At 39.2% G+C, this 17,252-nt stretch overlaps 1 protein-coding gene across 7 annotated transcripts; it reads right to left on the bottom strand.

The window, feature by feature from the left end:
* Positions 1-520: 520 nt before the first annotated feature.
* C21H5orf22 (chromosome 21 C5orf22 homolog) lies at positions 521-17,233 on the bottom strand. 7 transcript variants are annotated; one of them, XM_069808931.1, is made up of 10 exons: positions 17,036-17,232; positions 14,467-14,612; positions 13,119-13,268; positions 9,031-9,493; positions 7,431-7,493; positions 5,119-5,240; positions 4,154-4,220; positions 3,412-3,551; positions 1,931-2,001; positions 521-703 (listed from the first exon to the last, which is right to left on the bottom strand). In XM_069808931.1, the coding sequence occupies exons 1-10, from the start codon at positions 17,144-17,146 to the stop codon at positions 696-698; spliced, it is 1,341 nt and encodes a 446-aa protein (XP_069665032.1). In that variant the 5' UTR covers positions 17,147-17,232; the 3' UTR covers positions 521-695. The 7 variants fall into 7 exon arrangements, with proteins under 7 accessions (XP_069665032.1, XP_069665033.1, XP_069665029.1 ...); XM_069808932.1 differs by having other exon boundaries at positions 521-700; XM_069808928.1 differs by lacking the exon at positions 1,931-2,001 and having other exon boundaries at positions 17,036-17,233.
* Between the last annotated feature and the right edge of the window lie 19 nt (positions 17,234-17,252).

Here is a 17,252-nt window from a genome sequence, read left to right as displayed (position 1 = left end):
GCTGCAGGGGAACCCCTGCCCCACCGGGGGGCTCTCTGCCCGGGCCGCAGGGCCATCTCTGCCGGGGAGGGGGGCCTGGAGCACCTCCTGCCCTCCTCCCGCTCTCCCCTCGGGGCTGGCAGGGCTGTTTCTCACCCCGTTTCCCTCAGCCCTTTTGCCCTTTCTTCCCCAGGCTTTCCCCGAGGCTGAGGGGCTCCGCTGTGCCCGGCGGTGGGGCCGCTGGAGCCGGCGGGAACCGGCGGGAACCGGCTGGGGCCGGTCTGGCCCGGGGCAGCCCCCAGTCTCTCCTCACAGCGGCGGCCCCGCTACAGGCTGATGTGCTGCAGGTGCTCTGTTTTGAGACGTAGAAGCAGAATATCAGTTAGACAGGCAGAACTGTGCTATCACACCCTGCACACTTCTCTTTCTGGGGCTAACATAATTCTCCACAGTGCAGAAGTACCCCCGGCACCTTTGATCCAATGGGTTTTTTTGTTTTCTACAACCTCATTCAAAGCCCAGCAAAGAGCATCTCTTACTCTAAAGAAAACAAAAAACTTTACTCAAGCAGTATGTCATCTGAGTCCACTCGTTTCTGTACGCGATGTACGGGTGTTTATAATTTATGAAGTATTAAGCATCTTGGATCCAAGGCTTGCCACATCTTTGTGACAGAATGCATAAGCACGAAGAAAATAGGTCCATGGTCATGGAATTTATTCTACTGGAAGAAATATTTTAAAATTATTCTATATTTTCAATCTATAATATAGTCATTTATATCAACAGCAGAAGTAGCAAAAAACTGTAAGAGTGCACAGTCCCTGTAGAGCAAATACTAATGTTAACAAATGAACTTAACTATTTCAGAAGAAATTACAAGCAAAATTTATTCATAATAAAAGACAATATTCTAGGTAGTATTTTCTCTTTCCCATTTCGGTTTCATTCCCAAATAAATCCTGTGGGTTTTTTTTCCTCTGGAAGTGGCAGTTTTCTCTAGAACCAGATTGCTTTCTAAATTAAATAGTTTTAAAACTGTTATTTTCCAAATAGCAATACTGAAATGAGTGAAAACCTGGTGCAGAAGGTTTTGCTGCTGACTTCAGTCAAGTTAAATCTCTGTTTCTGAAGAAAACATCAATTCAACTCTTTACAGGATTCAACAGATAAAAGCATGCACATGCACACATAGTTTTTATCCTCAAAAATATGTAAAAACGAAAATACCAAGCTAATGTCATACATTAGGGATATTATCTGAGTCACCAGTGAAATAGTCTAAGGCAAAATAAGACAATATTAATGCAAGGGAGTATAAATATAAATGATATTTTGTGGATAGGGCAGAAGCCATAAGCTGCTCTAGAGAAATGATAGAGGGATGCCTGGTCATCTCGACCACAGCTGTTAAGAAAGATCACTATGTAAACTTAATGTCTTAATGACATTATTGAAATAATTTTTTAAAAAGGTACAATGCAACTCAGGAACATGTCTGTTGCTCACCAAACTCCATCAAAACAAGTTTAATTACATAAAAGAAATCCATTTATTTTAAGAAATTATATATATATTATTTTTTACAGCCACTTAAAAGAAATCAGGTGAAAAAATACATTTTATAGACAAAAAATAGTTTACCTTGCACTAATTTTATGAAGCAAGACAGTAAAAATAATAATCACAGAACTAATCTGAACAAAGCCAAACAGGTAACAGTTCAGATGCAGCTGATTTGGAGAAAGCAATGCAACTCAAAACTAGCTGTTGGTCAGCTTGGGTTCTAGTGCCACCTGCTGAAACAATGGTATTTTTCCCCTTGCAACCACAGCTAATATGCAATTTAAATTAATTCACTGCATTAGAGGGCAATACGTCAAGAAAGGTCACAAAGAAGATGAGGTGCTTGAGTAATCTAAGTGCACATCCAGAGTGCCATACACCAAACCTAGTAAATTGAGAACCTTCTCTTGAATGATGTCAACCTGCTCTGAAGGGCAATAGTCATCCAAACTTGATCTGTAACAAGGAATTGAAAAAAGCATGAGAGAGTACAGGTATCACGACCATCACTATATTTTGTATTCTTGTAATGCTCTGTGTCTAGGTTGAAGCTACTTTCAAACCGTGGTGAGTTCTGCCTCCCAGTATTCCTTCAAAGCGTAGTGCTGTGCTTCTTTGCCCTACTTTCAACGGTAACAGTTTGCATGAAGTTGAATAGAAAGTCTGGAGCAGATTAGGAACGTGACCTATTCTTCCTTCCAATTCTACTCTCTTCCTGACTCTGACACAAGATAAGTTGGCAGTCAAAGTTCAAGCAAATGATCCAATTAAAGGACTGGTGGAAAGTTAAGATTGAAAAACTCAAATGCTACTAGTAAAATACGTAGGAAAACTTGAAAAACAAATCTTCACAATCCCTGTGATACAACATTTTGTACAGTAACTATTAATGAACTGCAAACAGACACTAGTAAAAAAGCAGAGCTGACACTTCTTGGATTTTTTTTATCTGTCAAGAGCTACATAAATGATTCTCTATTTTCTCTGCAACAGTGGATGATGACCCTGCAGCTGGCACAGGAAATACAGCCTTCTTTTACTGCAGGTATTAGCCATGCTATTTCTTGTTGACAAAAACAATTTCCTGTCAGCTTCTGCTATTGTTGCCTGCCCTTTAATGGCACACTTAGTATTTTTGAAGTGATTAAATTACAACAATTTGTCAACAGATACACTGTGGTCTTCAAATTAAGTTTTCCCAGGGCAGATCCCTGCTTCTCCCAGGTCCCTGGCCTCAAAGTCCACCTCGTTCTCCCAAATAATACCCATACAGTCCTGGAAGTGTAACTTTTACCCCATGCAAAGCTTTACTAGAGCTTTCTAGAATATAAATCCCTTTCAGCCTATTAGATGAAAACCACTTCTATCACAAGTTTCACCGAAAACAGAAATCCTATCTGTAGTACCATAAACCCTAGAGCAAGAGAGTAAGGCATGCGTGATTTCAGCCCAGGCAGGCTTGTCCAAGCTAGCTTTGCTCTAACTAGCACAAGTAATAAAAGTAGCAGACATCTATGAGCCCCAGTGACAGTTATCAATCTTAACACACACAAGGCCTCATCACAGGCTTTATAAAGCCTGTGCTGAAGCTCATTAAGTCATCATGTTTTCACTGCTTTTGAAATCTGTGCTAGCTACTCTAAAGCCCAGTAAAACTAGCCCTCAGCACAGAACGTTCCCTTAGTTGTGTAGATACTGTCACTGCCTTATGATCAACATTTTCAACTGTCAATTTTCACTACACTGTAAGGCTTCCACTTTAAGGCAGAATTTAACATGTGCCAGCTAGTGCTGTATTGATAGAATTATTTAGCTTTGTAAACACAGTCTGAGCATTTTAAAGTAAAAGTACCTACACAGTCTTACCGAGCAACTGTCACAAGTGTGGGCTTAGGCATATCTTTTAGTAGAACTTTAATGGATTGTATGAGGCCTTCGATCTCCTCTTCGGTGCTAATGTGGTGAGGAAGCTCCATATAATCACAAGTCAGACCAGCCTGATGGACCTACATGTAAATTAAACAGGATTTAATTTCTATTGATGAATTATTGATACAGTTTATCTGTGTAAAAAGTCTCTAAGATACCATCCCTAGCCCAGTAGGTAACTTACACCTCTTCAGGCAGTTAAGAGTTGGGTTTATTTCCCAACTTGTTCTTTAAACAAAAAGAATAAAATTCTGCAGGTTGTATGGATTGTTTCATTATCTCCAGTACACTATACCTCTCCTATGAATTCAGAGTATGCTGCAGACCTTGAAGATGACAGGTCCGATCTTTTACAAATAGGTACCTTAAGTTCTATAAAGTATATGAACAAACCCTGGTGAAATGAAACCTTCCTTCACAGGAAGCAGCCTGAGACATCACAGTCCTGAAAGATCACATTAATATCGCCTAAATATAGACAAGCAGAGTAGAATTTTAGAAGCTTTATGAAGAAAAGCTGGCCTAATTAATAAGACATAAAAAAACCTCAAAACCACGAAAATCTCACAAAGTCCTGAATCAAGAAGCAAGTCTGAAATGAAGCATGATCTTTTCCCTCCTTGTTGAAGCTATGCTTTTGAAATCTGTCTACTTTCTGGTCTTTTACCTAGTCACCTACCATTTCATAGTCTGGGCTTTCCATCCTGGTTTTCAAACTGTGAACTAGCTGAACAAGCGACTTCATTCTGGAGTGAAAACAAAACCAGAAGTTATTACATAAAGAGCTGGAAACACATACATTTACCTCAAGAGGCTGAAAAAAAGAAAAAAAGAAAAAAGGAGAGAGAAAAAAGAAGAAGTTATCATGGCCTAGGATTTGAAAATGTAATTTGCCCCTCTGTGTCATCCTGCACCTGAGAAAAATTAAAATTATCAGTACCATTGTACTGTTTCACCAGGTCTTTCTTACAAAGCCCCTATATCTGCCTCTGGCAAGACCTCTTTGCACTTCTTTTAGGGTAGACCTGGAGAGAAGCTGTTGTACCTCAAAGTCATATGAACTTGATAGGAAATGCTTGTGGTCAGTGTTACACAGGTCTGGCAGTAACTGCTGCATTTGATAGGGAAAATGAGGGATTTTCCTATCAAGGGAAAACCCAGACTTTTGCTGTTTCTTTTCAGCTGAAAACATTTAGTTTAAAAGCATAGCAGATGCTGCTGAGATGTTTTGTGGACACTGTTGCTCAGGTACAGCCTTTCATTCACTTCCATTTTTCCACAAAAAGCAGAACCTTTGGGACAACCAAAGTCCTTCTCCATATCATCTGTAGTTTGTTGCTTTTTTGAGAGCTTTGCTTCACACAGATCACTGAATGTTTAGTCACCAAACGTGCCTCCCTCCACAGAAAATAGAATTTGCATGAAGCTATACACGGCTGATCTTGGAAAGGCTTACCATGGCACTGAAGACAGCAGATGGCCTTTCCTTTTGTTCTGTCTGACTCTTCCTCCTCTAGAACTAAAGGAAAAATGGTAGCCTTGTATAGAACCTATCCAGGCTCTCTCCTTTTCTGTTAGCAAAGTGCTGGGCTAATCAGTTCCCAAACTACTGTTTGCATTTTAAGCCATTCAGAAGTTTCCTACCCAGGACAGGAAGCCCACTTCTGTAGGGTCTCCTCATCATCATTGTCACACAAATCTGCAAATGCTGCTTCCAGATCTTCTAGCTGATGAACACGGTTTTCAACACAGTCCAGCAAGCCCTCCTTTAAATAAGCACATACAAAAGCATGTTAGGAAAAAAAGAGGTAAGAATTTCATGGCTTACACTATGATTTAAATTCTGAAATGGTTGATCTACTGGCAGTGGGGAATCAGAAACAACTGATTCATTACTACAGAACATTTTTTCAAGAGGATCAGAATGAATGCCTGCAGAAGCTGTTATACCTTCAGAATACCACCTCTCTTTGCTCCGTCTTTCCCACAACAAATAAAAAAAGTGCCACATCTACATTCCGGCAGTATACACTGGGGAGAGCTAAGAAACTGTGTATGACCAATTGTTAGATTTGTTTCTATAGAACTGAAATGCTCAGATGAGTACAAGCTTTACATTTTTATAATGAAAGGAAAATTTAATTTTTTTATGTTTAAAAATAATATATTAAGTCAAATGCATTTTCAGAAAAAACAAAACAAAATTTCAGATTTTGAGCTTCTTTCAACTGCATGCCTGAAAAGACATGGAATTAATTTAAAATGTCAGTTATTGCTCTGACCTGCAAAGCTTTATGCCCTTTCTTAAAAAGTTCAGAACACATAAAGAGGCAATCTTCTTGGAGTGAGGCTACATACATGAATAGTTGTGCATGCAAACATTTGCAGAAAGAGATCCTACATAACGTATCAAATGAAAAGCAATGCTTGGCATATTTGGTATTAAAAATGCTCAGTGCAGTGGTGTGTGAAGGAAATTACAAAGAACTTTGGAAAAGATAGGTAACAATTAAGAACACAACAATTCCCTCTTAGGATTCTGCTGGCTGTATCATATAACAGATGCTGCTTCTTTTGGCCAGTGATGTCAACTTTTGACTAATTTTTAAGAAGAGCTGAGGGAGTATCAATCATTCATAAAGCACAGATTTATGATCCTATCCTGGGGCATGAATAAGACACTTTTCTAAGCATCACCAGTAACTAACCTTAAAGACATGTCCCATCCCCCTCTATGCTACTTAAAAACCAAACCCAAACAACACCCCCTAAAAACCACAATAGTATAATGTAGTATGATACAAATGTAACTGTACTCAGGAATTTTAAGAGACTAGAGATCTAGAATATTTTCTGAAATTTTGAAAAGCACAAAGTTCACTAGTTTTCTACCTTCAAATCCTTTAAATTGACTGTCTCACTATAAAACCATCCATGAGTCTGGTCTTGACTTGTTCAGTTCTATACCTATCCATTACACACTGTCTGCTAACCATTTCAGTTGCCTCCTATAAATTTGTTGGCTTTTGTAAATAACTTATGCCCTGAAATCACATTGGGAACTTAAATCACAAGCGTTTACCCCTTTCACATTTAACTACCTTTTAAATAGGTAACTGTTTTTATTGCCAATTGACTAAGAAATATGAAAATCAATTTCACAACCTTCCCCATATCTCCATTTCTTTATACACACATATTAATTAGGATTCTTTAATCTGTGATAATTTTATGTGCTGAATCTCTCTGTAATAGTGTTCAGATGAGATTATGAAAGCAAAGACAAGATCTTGATTAGAAATTACTTGGTGTAGTGACCATTAACATGGCTGTCTCCATGGTTTGGGCTCAGGGCTGAATGACTGTTTTGGCAGCTACAGCAGACTTACATTTCCATGATTCAGAAGCATACAACACATACAATGAAAAGTACATTACAGTGGTATAACTGTCCTTTCTACATCTAAATAAATAGGTAAAATACCAGTGAGGCACTCAGCACAGCTCTGACTATCAAAGAAGAGCAAATACGGGAAGGAAGGGGAGAGCCTGGTGGGAAGTAAAAAAAAAAACAAAAAAACCAAAAAAACACCAAACCACAAACCACCCCCCCAAACAAAAAAAATACCCAAACCAAAGCCATGCTGAGCCATAAAAAGAATAAGATTGCAGATCATTTACTATGTTTTCATTTCTTCCTTGTCAATTACCACTTGTTTACAGAAATTAATTTTCACACTCGTGCTAAATATTTATCCAGTTCACAAGTTCAAACAAAACGTCTAATAGGAAAGAACTCCTAAGATGCTGCTGATTAGCATTCAGCATGCTGCATAGCTTAATTGGAGACCACTTAATTAAGCACCTTTCATAGGTTCCTTTCTTGTCGTAACTGATTTTTATTGGGTAAACCAAAACAATCATTCCCTCATACATCCCACACAGAAATACCATACCTCTGTTGCATTTCTATGAGGCTTCTTGAAATTGTACAACTCTTGCAAAAGCTCATATTCTGTCTTTGGAAAAAAAAAAAAAAAGAGGCAAAAAATTAAGTCTCTTCAAAAGAAAAAGAAAATCCTCCAAGCCCTCCTTCAAAAAAAGAATTTGACCACTAAGATCATTCCTCTACTCTAGTACTGCAGCCAACTCTCTATAAATGCAGGTGCGGAAGAGGCTGTGAGGCTTGAGAAAGCAATACTTCATGGCCTCAGCCAAACATTCTGCAGTCGCTTAACTTTAAACCTGACTTCAAGACCACAGCTTTAAAAGCTAAATATTTACAGTCTGTTAAAGAGTCTCTGAAACTAGACATACATGTTGCTGAACTAAGGTCCAATAAGATGCTGAGTAAAACTGAGATGGTAAATTTAGGCAGACAAAACCAACAGGAAAGTATGATTGTAAAGGAAAACAGGATAGATAAAGGCGTCAGGCTAGTTTGACAACAAGTTCACAATTTGGGCTTCTCAGCCCTACTCCTTAATAATATTCAGGTTTAATTAATCAAGGATAAAAAGATCTCACTATTTACTTAACAGCATTAAAAGGTGAACACTCAGGGATTTTTTTAGAGCAGAGCATTGCAGAGCAATGGCATTGCACATTGTCTGAAGATACTGCAATCATAAATACTGACTATCAGAAGCTAACAAAGGTCAGGGATACTATATTCACTCCTTTATGGTGAACAAGGAAGCAGTAGTCTAGCTGAAACTCAAAGAAGTCAGATGTTCTCCAGCATAGGCTGAAGTTACAACAGTGTCAAAAAGAGACATTTAAATGCTAAAACCAGTCAGGATATTGCAGAAGAATTTGTAAACCTAAATGCCACACCCAATTTTCAGGGCAGATTAGTTAGTTCCTAAAAATCCTGTTCACATCAAGAAAAGCTGCTAACTGCTTTGCAGCTTTGAGGATCTACTTATTCATGACTCTATCAGGTGAGCTACCTTTCCTGTGCAACCAAGTTATAAATGGAACACAAGGCAGAGTCTTAAGCTCAAAGCCATGGCATCAGAGACAACAGCTGCTCATCCTTATACTCAGCACTCCAGACAAAGGAAGTAAGTGTGACAGCCTCTCACCAGGACAAGTAACCACTCGTGGGATAATCAACACCACCCTGCCTTTTGAAAGGCAGAGCCTCCTGATACCATTGTGGCTTTCCAATAGCATGTTATAGGGGGTAAAAATTGAAACAGTCTGTCATCCCTCCCTGATGAATCTTGCTGTGGGTATTTGCAACATTACCTTTGGAAACCTAAGCATAGCTTTTATGACCCAAGCAACAAGCAGAAGTGAGCCATATACCTCTGAGCTTGAATGTGCACTCAATACCGATTTCAAATGCAAGGATCTACCCTATTAGGTTGTTGCAATTCTTTGGAGCATACACTCCCTTAGAATGTCTCTCCTTCAAATGCTACCATGAATCACTAATCATGATCAGCTGATCTGCTAATTTATCTTAGATGAAAGTTTCTCCACAGACATAAATGCTAGGGCTGGTACTCTTTTGTGAATGGTAAGAGGCCTCTCTGTTGCCATGCTTACCTGTGTGTACATTTCTTTGAATGGATTTTTAACCGAAAAAAAATCTAAATCAATGTCTAAAACATATGCATCCCCTTTCTGCAGTACTTGGCAGACATCTTTAACAACTTCCCTTATTGGGCATTCACTATTTCCAAGAGAGCTTGAAGCTGAGCACTCTGACAAGGTTTCTGCCCTGTTCAGGGCACTTGAATTTTGTACTTCCTTTTTCTTCACACTTGGGGTGCTGTGATCAAGGTCACCAGGATCCACTGATGAAGAGGCAGAAGTGGTGCTTGCTGTGTCATCTGTGTTTAGCTTCAGTCTCTTAGCAGATGCTACTTCACCATTTTCTTCACAGCTGTTTGATGCTTCAGTAGGATTGATGAGAATGACATGTAAATTTAAAGGCTTCTGGTTTTCTAGCTGATCAGCAGGGACATAAAGACCATCACTTAAAAAGTAATGATCTGTACCTGTAACCCTACAATTGACAATAACTCACAGTTAATACATATCTTTGCAAAGAGCTTAGGAAAAAGCATGCACACTTTAGGGATCCTGAGAAGAATGAATAAATGCTTGATGGGTAACAAAAGCAATGAAACTGTGTACACAAAAATATTTATTTTAATCTGCAGGTTTTTAAATTGAAGTTTTTTCTACTTCTTTATTGCAGAATAAATATATTAAAATTCACTCTATATTTTTTTATGTTAGCCTGTGCGGTTTTAAGGGATAACAAAAAGATTCTATATTATGTGCTTCTAAGATTAATTTGCCATTGAACTGCACTTTAAAGACCAAATCCAGAATTTAACAAGATATTGTCAATATTATGGCACATAAGACTGCAAAGCTATGGATATTTTGTCTTGGATTGCCTCATTTTTAAGGAAAATTCTGTTAGTTGTGTTTGAGAAGTGCCCTGAAACCCACAGATATTGATTTAGTAAAATATTATAAATTAAAAGGTAGCATTTAACTTTTTTTTACCACCAATATAGATTTCCTGTTCTAAGTGGGGGAGAGCCAGTAACTTGAGGATGAATAGCTGCATATCAATGGAATCCACTTAATTAAAAAAACCCGACCAAACGAACAAAACCAACACCACCAAAACCTCCACTTACAGTGAAAACTTAAAGAATATAATTTTCAAGCCATATTTCAGTACATTAAGCCTTAAGCATCATAAATTCAGATTAAAAAATAAGCTTAAGAAGAAGTGTGAATTTCTGCTCACTTGTGTTAAGGCCTCATTTGATTACAGGGTATAACCATCAATCAACCACAAAGACAAATAATTCCATAAGCAGCAGAAATTTGAAGCTTAGTTCCCCAGTGTCCTCTGGCTGGATTATCCTGAGCTTGCTAAAATGACAGCCTGGATAACAACTTCATCTTGTTGATGGGGCATTCACAGGGTCTTTTCTCAGAAATTCTCCAGGGTTCAATACGAGCTCATACTACTGCCTTTCCCTTGGTGGGACACTAACTAAGGTATCTATTACCTATCCAGCCACCTGTTGTCAACAAAAGTTTTAGGAAGTTCATATTTCTGAGGATTCCTTCCCTTTCTTCCTTCATGATTCTTGTAAGCCTAGAACCTGAAGAAAAGGTACCTGACCATTTTCAAAAGGCATCTTGAAATGTTGTTTTCAAGATTGCTAAGGCGACCAGAGGATCTGTGGGAGAGCTATTCAGCCATCGTGAAGTATTTCTATATGTGTGCTAATTCTCATGGTTAAATGTAACTGAAAGCACCAGCTTTTGTCTTATTAGTTAGGTTTACTTTAGGCCTCAGATTCAGAATTGTGGAGCTTTAGTGTTTTATTTAAGGTGGTAAAACAAAGCATTTCTCTGCTGTCTTCTGTTAAACTTGCTTCAAAACATTTATTCTGATATGCTGGCAAGAGACAGGATTTGTAAACGTCCATTCAAGCTATACAAAATCACAATGCAGTGCATATGGTGAATGTGAAATTGTCATGGGCTGCATCCTGCTGAATGATGAGGGGATCTGATTGGAACTTGAATCACAGAATGATTAAGACTGGCAGAGACATCTGGAAGTCTCTAGTCAATCATCTGATTGAAGCAGAACTAACTTCAAAGCTAGATGAGGCTGCCCAGTGCCTCGTCCAGTTGAGTTTTAACTTTATCAAAGGATGGAGAATTCACCACCTGCCTGTGTACCTGTTTCAGTGCTTAACTAGTAGATTAACGTCAAAAAAAAACAAAACAAAAAAAACCAAACAAAAAACCCCACACCAGAAGAACAGAATCCTGGCTGATACCAAGCCAAAATTTTACTAGCAAGACCAAAGAGATACAAGTTGAACTGCTTTCTCCCATCCACAAAAAGAAGGGGGGGGGGGGGGGGGGGGGGAAGGGAAGCTTTACATGCATTAAATGCCCAGTTTTGTCACAATAAGGATGACAAACACACTTTGTCCTGATTGGTACATTTAGGTTCCATTTAGAAAATAAAATAAAAGCTGCCCTTCACTTTCTGTCCCGTTTTGGTTTGTTATAACTCTACTGAACACAAATCTCTGAACTTCATGGGTCAGTCACTCATACTGCATTTAACCATGTAAGCTCACCCTGAAGGGAAACTTATCAAAGGAACTAGCTGAAAACAGCTGAATATGAGTACAGAATCAAAGCAGAGCAAGTGATTTTTTTTCCCACATAGCCCAAACATGACTCTGCTCTCTTTTGATCCAGAACAGTTAAAAAAAGTTTGTCTTAAAACACATAGTTTTCTTAAGTATGTTACTATGAAATAGAATTGTGCAAAAAGTAATTATGAACTTTGTGACATTTGCTAAATAATAGTATCCCCTTTTATTTCAGGTCAGTTTTATCAAAGTGATCTTATTTACTTAATTGTATCTTTTTTTTTTTAGACTGTACTATGAGCTAGGTTAGAATTTGGCATTCTATGATTGAATGGTAAAGCAAGGAGGATATCCCATCAATAATTCTGTTTTAACTGGAAGAGAAAATAATGGATGCACTATTGATAAAGTTGAAAAATTAGGTTTCCCTGAAGCTTAAAAATATTTAATGTCTATTATCATATGATCATATGTATATAATCCTTGATATGTACTCACTGGATGCAGTACAAGGTGGGTGAAAAACTGGCTGGACCAACAGTTCCATGGTGGTGATCAATAAGTCTCACTGGCAGCTAGTTGTAAGCAGTGCTCCTCAGGGATTGTTACTGTTTTGACATCTTCATTAACGCCCTCAGCAATGCACTCGGAAAGTTTACAGGCAGCACTGACCTAGGGGTAGCTGATACACTAGAAGGCAAGGTTGACCTGAATGACCTAGACAGCCTAGAGGAACAGCCTACAAGAATCTCATTAAGTTAAACTAAGATAAATACAAGATCCTGCACCTGGGATGCAATAACCCCATGCAGCAGTACAGGGCTGACATAGACAAGCAAGGACCTGCAGAACAGGAACTGGTAATCCCAGCAGAAAGCAACTTGAGCATGCGTGAGCAGTACGACCCTGCAGTGATGAAGACTAATCACAAAATTTCATTGTATTAGCAAAAGCATAGCCAAAAGGTCAAGGGAAGAGATTTCTCCCCTTATTCAGCACCAGCGAAGTCACATTTGAAATAATCTGCCTCCAGGACAAGAGAGACATCAATAAACTGAAGATCTAACAGACGGCTGCTAAGGTGATTAGAGGTCTGCAGCATGTGATGAACAAGGGGAACCTGAGGGAACTGGGCTTGTTTCGTCCTGATAAGGGAAGGCTGAGGAGGATCTAATTGCTGCCCTCTGTTACCCAAATCCTCTGTTAAAAATGACTGCTTTCTGAGATTTTTTTTACTTTAATGAGAACTAATTTAAAACCTGGGTAGCTGAAATGAAATGTGAATAGCTAGAATTACCTATTAAAAAAAAAAATTAAGGCACAATTTTCACTGTGCCCATTCACACAGGTAGTCACATTAGGTCCTAAGCAAATCACATATACAAATTAAATTTTCATCTTTATCCAAGAATATAAAAAAAAGCCCATGAAAAGCTATAGAGATAGCTTTATATTACTAGTATAAGACAGCAGACAATTTACCTCATTGTTGTTGTTGATACGTCTTTCCCAATTAAAAAACTGTGTTTTCCTTCTGAGATCTGCTGAGCCCAGGGTGGGTGAAGCCATACTACTTGAGAAATATGGCCAGCGTAAACAGCAGGCATAATCCAGTTCTCAATACTTAATTCACTGTAATGTATGGAGAAAGACAGGAGCAAACACTGTTACTTTCCCTGTAAGAAAGACATGGTCAAAAACGCCACAAACACCTTCTGTGCCTTAAAAGCCCCAATGCAAATCATCTGAAATTAGAACTCTGTGTAAGGGTCACATCATCAAAGAAAGAAAAAGAGGGAAATCTTTATTCGTGAGACAGACAAAAATCTCCACAGTAGATTTTAAAAAGTTAGGATTAGAGAGTGCAATGAGCTTCACTTTTAACATGGCACTTTGATTATAAACCACATGGATTTGTTGTCCTTTTTCTTTTGCTACATCAGACAGAGGAAAGTGCAAAGAGCATCACTATTCTAAGTAACTTCAAACTGATCTCATGAGAGTATTTTATTGTAAACTGCTCTAAGTACATTTTAAATATAATCTCAGTGATTAAAGTGAGTCAGTCAGCATCTACAGATTAGCATCTTTCCTCATTATCAACACCCTATTTTTTTTAGGTGTACGATACAGCTCACAAAACTTCTTACTCATCCAACAAAGAGAACAAAATATTGACTGTGGGTAGGATGATACAAGTACTTACACACCAATTGCATCAGCTTGTCATTGCTGTAAATCACCACAATACTGAAGCAATCAATATTTATTTTAAAACGGGAAGAGAAAGACAATAGCAGAGATCACTTTGTGGCTTGTTACCTACCTACCTACCTAAGAAGTTGGGGGAAAATATTGGTCTTAATGATCTTAATAGGAAAATCTTGTTCAGCTTCACATATTCACCATGTCAACATAAGACATGTTATTTCAATCTCAAAGTCAATTTTTCAGTGTGAAGAGAGAAAGGCTGTTTTAAAACTACAGCTTTTCAGACAAAGCATCCACTCAAGAGTGCTCTCCTGTTACCCAGAGGAACTACCTGGGCTAGTAACATGATATACTACTGAACAACTAAACAAAGGAAATTCATACATCTTAAATTGCTTGATATGCAACATAAACATTTGACCACATTCATAAAACACAAACATAACTTTTTCCGTTCCAAAAAATAGTTTTCAGCAAAAGCGAACAGACAGAAGATACAACTTGAACTTGACTTAGATCTTTTCTTCATACTTCCTATGCAGTCATACCAATATTCACTGTAAAACAAAGGCAGCAAGAAGTAGACTTAAAGTATTCTGATGCAGTAGCCCGAACTTACCTAAAAAGAGCTTCTTTGTCAAATACAGTGTCTGCAGGCATATTCACAGGAATAAGAAGGTCTGGATGGGAATCAAGATGAACAAAGCTGATGTTACTGGCAGGAAGATGCTTTGAACCGATGGCACGATAGATGAAAGGCAGCACCTAAAACAACATGAATAAAAACATTTCAATTATAACCAGTGGGCTGAAAAATGCAACAGCTTTAACAACAAAAACACTAGTCCCACTCTTACTCCTTTTGAATTTGGATTAGAGGGATGGGGAGACAGAAGACAATATAAAGGGGAAACAACTCCAGTGGCAAGACAGCTCATGAACTGTAATCACTATGAGCCCAAGTGTTCCACGCGAGAAGCTGCTGAAGAATCACAGCTTTACTCCCTCTTTCCTTCTTTATAGGAAGTCTTGTTTGCAGTAGCTCTTCTCACTAACCATTCAGCTCAATTCCTAGATTTTTTTCATTTACAACTGAACACCAGGAATGCCTTTCCTCTTCTGCAGAACACTGCCCCTGCATTGCCTTCTCCATGCTAAAAAGCTTCCTCACCATGCATGGGTGCTATGGAGATAAAAACATTTCATTACTTGTGTTTTATAAGTTAACTGATATAGAGTGAAAACTGACCCTACCATGACTTAAACTTTAGCTTATCTTTACACCTATCCCCCTTAATGAAAGAGCTTAATTCCTAATCCCTACATGACTTAGTGGCTGCAATAAACAGACTACCTTTCTCAACTGCCCAACTTTAACCCCTGCTGAAGGTCTTCACTGAAAGGTATGAAAAACAGGAGATGAGGCAACTCATCAATTTATAGCATAGTAAACCACTGAAGTGCAACAATGTAGGGTGGTAAAATGAGAAAACTGATGGCTGATTCATGATACCTTTTACACTAAACTGCAGTACATGGAGTCCGTCCCACAGTTACGGGAAAAGTAACTGCTTTAGCTGCCAGAACAAATCTAGCAAGGATTGTGAATCACAGCCCTATTATACAAGGAATGTGAAGACTGTAAAAGGACTGGGCAACAAAAATTCCATTCGATCTCTACATTACAACAGAAACTGAACTACTGTTTTTGGCAAAAAAAACTGATTAAGATGACAAATCCTGCGTACTACATGGGCATAGCTGTAAAACATGACTGACAGCTAAAATTTGAACTGTATTCCATCTGTCTAGGAACAAGTTCCCCAGTTTACCCACTACATATGCAGTAATATATATACGATTGTAATAGTAGATAAAACAAGGTTAAAAATAAGAAGGGTTCCCTCATCCATGACTTTTACTTCTTTGGAAAAAGCATGTAATCTGGCCTACCTGAACAAACTACAATCTTCGCAATTAAAATTAAAGTTTCATCTCAGATAAGTGTCACTACAAATTGTGAGACTAGGAGAGAATGGGGGAAGACACAAGAGACTGCCATCTCTAATGTTGCAAGTTCTGCTGCTTTGGATTAAGAACAAAATTTCCTTTACACCAGCTGTATTATTAATCAGTGCATGACGCATTTAGTGACACCTTGCCTTAGAGGAACATCAGTGTCAACAAAGGACTATATAAAGTTTCTGTGAAGTTCTTACACTTTGGGATGAAAAGCCATTTATGTTTTATGCAAGACAGACCGATGCATATACACACATATACTGAAAACACAGCATACACGTTTAGAATGAATAGACTTTGTTGCGCTAATTGAGAATAGAAATATAGTGAATAAAACAAAGAAAAATCATTAATAGTAATTACCTCAGCATTCCTATTACAGTGACACTCTTAAGTCCCGGGTTACCACAAAAAATCAGCTATCACAGCACCATATATTTCAGTGAGTCTTAGCAAAACTGATCTGCGTTAAACTACTTACAAATTCAGAACATTACTTTCTTTAATAAACTTCATTACGCTAAAATTGTCTGTTTACAAAGAATCTGCTTACTTAGGACTAAGGCCTCAGCTTATGCTACTATAAACAAACCATATGGGAAACCAGAAACAGCAGCTGAAAAGCAATTCCTTCTTCACTCCCCTTTTCAATTACTTAACTAAACCCGCAAAGTTCCCAATTTAACCTTTCTCATCACGTGGCAGTCACTCTCCTTGTTAGCACGTGATTACATTTACCAATTTGCTGTCGACACTGTGTAGGTTTGAGTTTCTAAGTACCGCACTAATGCCTAGCTGATTCTAAGAGCAGTGTGATGTAGGTATTGTTTCCTTTTAACTACGGCAAAGAAGAGAAGGAACAAAAAAGTCACCCACAGCCGTTACAAAGATGCCAAAATCCGATCATGGCATTTGTTAACTTGAATCACCGGCTCGGGAAGGGAATTCAGGTCACCTGAGCACTGAACTCGATTTATGTTGCCGTGGTGAAAGAGAACGCAGGGGTGGGCTCTGGGCCGGTCCCACGGAACCGCCGGCAGCGGGGACAGCGCGGCAAGGCGCGTCCTCCCGGAAGGAAGAGCGACCGACCGACAGAAAGAACCGAAGCCGCTCCCCACGCACCACCCGAGGGGCGCCCCGTTCCACCGCTCGGCCCGGCCACTCACGTCCTGGTGGTCCTCCACCACCCACACCGGCAGCGCCGGGTAGGCCCGCAGGCAGCCCCCCCGGGACCGGGAGCGGGCCCCGCCGTCGGCCCCCGGGCCCCCGCCGCTCATGCCGCGGCGGCTACGGGCCGGGCGCGGCGAGGCCCCTCAGCGCGGCCCGCCCGCCCTGCCTCTCTCCCGGCGGGCGGTACTTCCGCCCGCAGCGCCCTCCCACCGC

Source organism: Haliaeetus albicilla, chromosome 21, assembly GCF_947461875.1.
Source record: "Haliaeetus albicilla chromosome 21, bHalAlb1.1, whole genome shotgun sequence".
Classification (NCBI taxonomy): Eukaryota; Metazoa; Chordata; class Aves; order Accipitriformes; family Accipitridae; genus Haliaeetus; species Haliaeetus albicilla.
The sequence above is the reverse complement of the archived record's forward strand: the minus strand, read 5'-3'. Positions and strand labels throughout refer to the sequence as shown.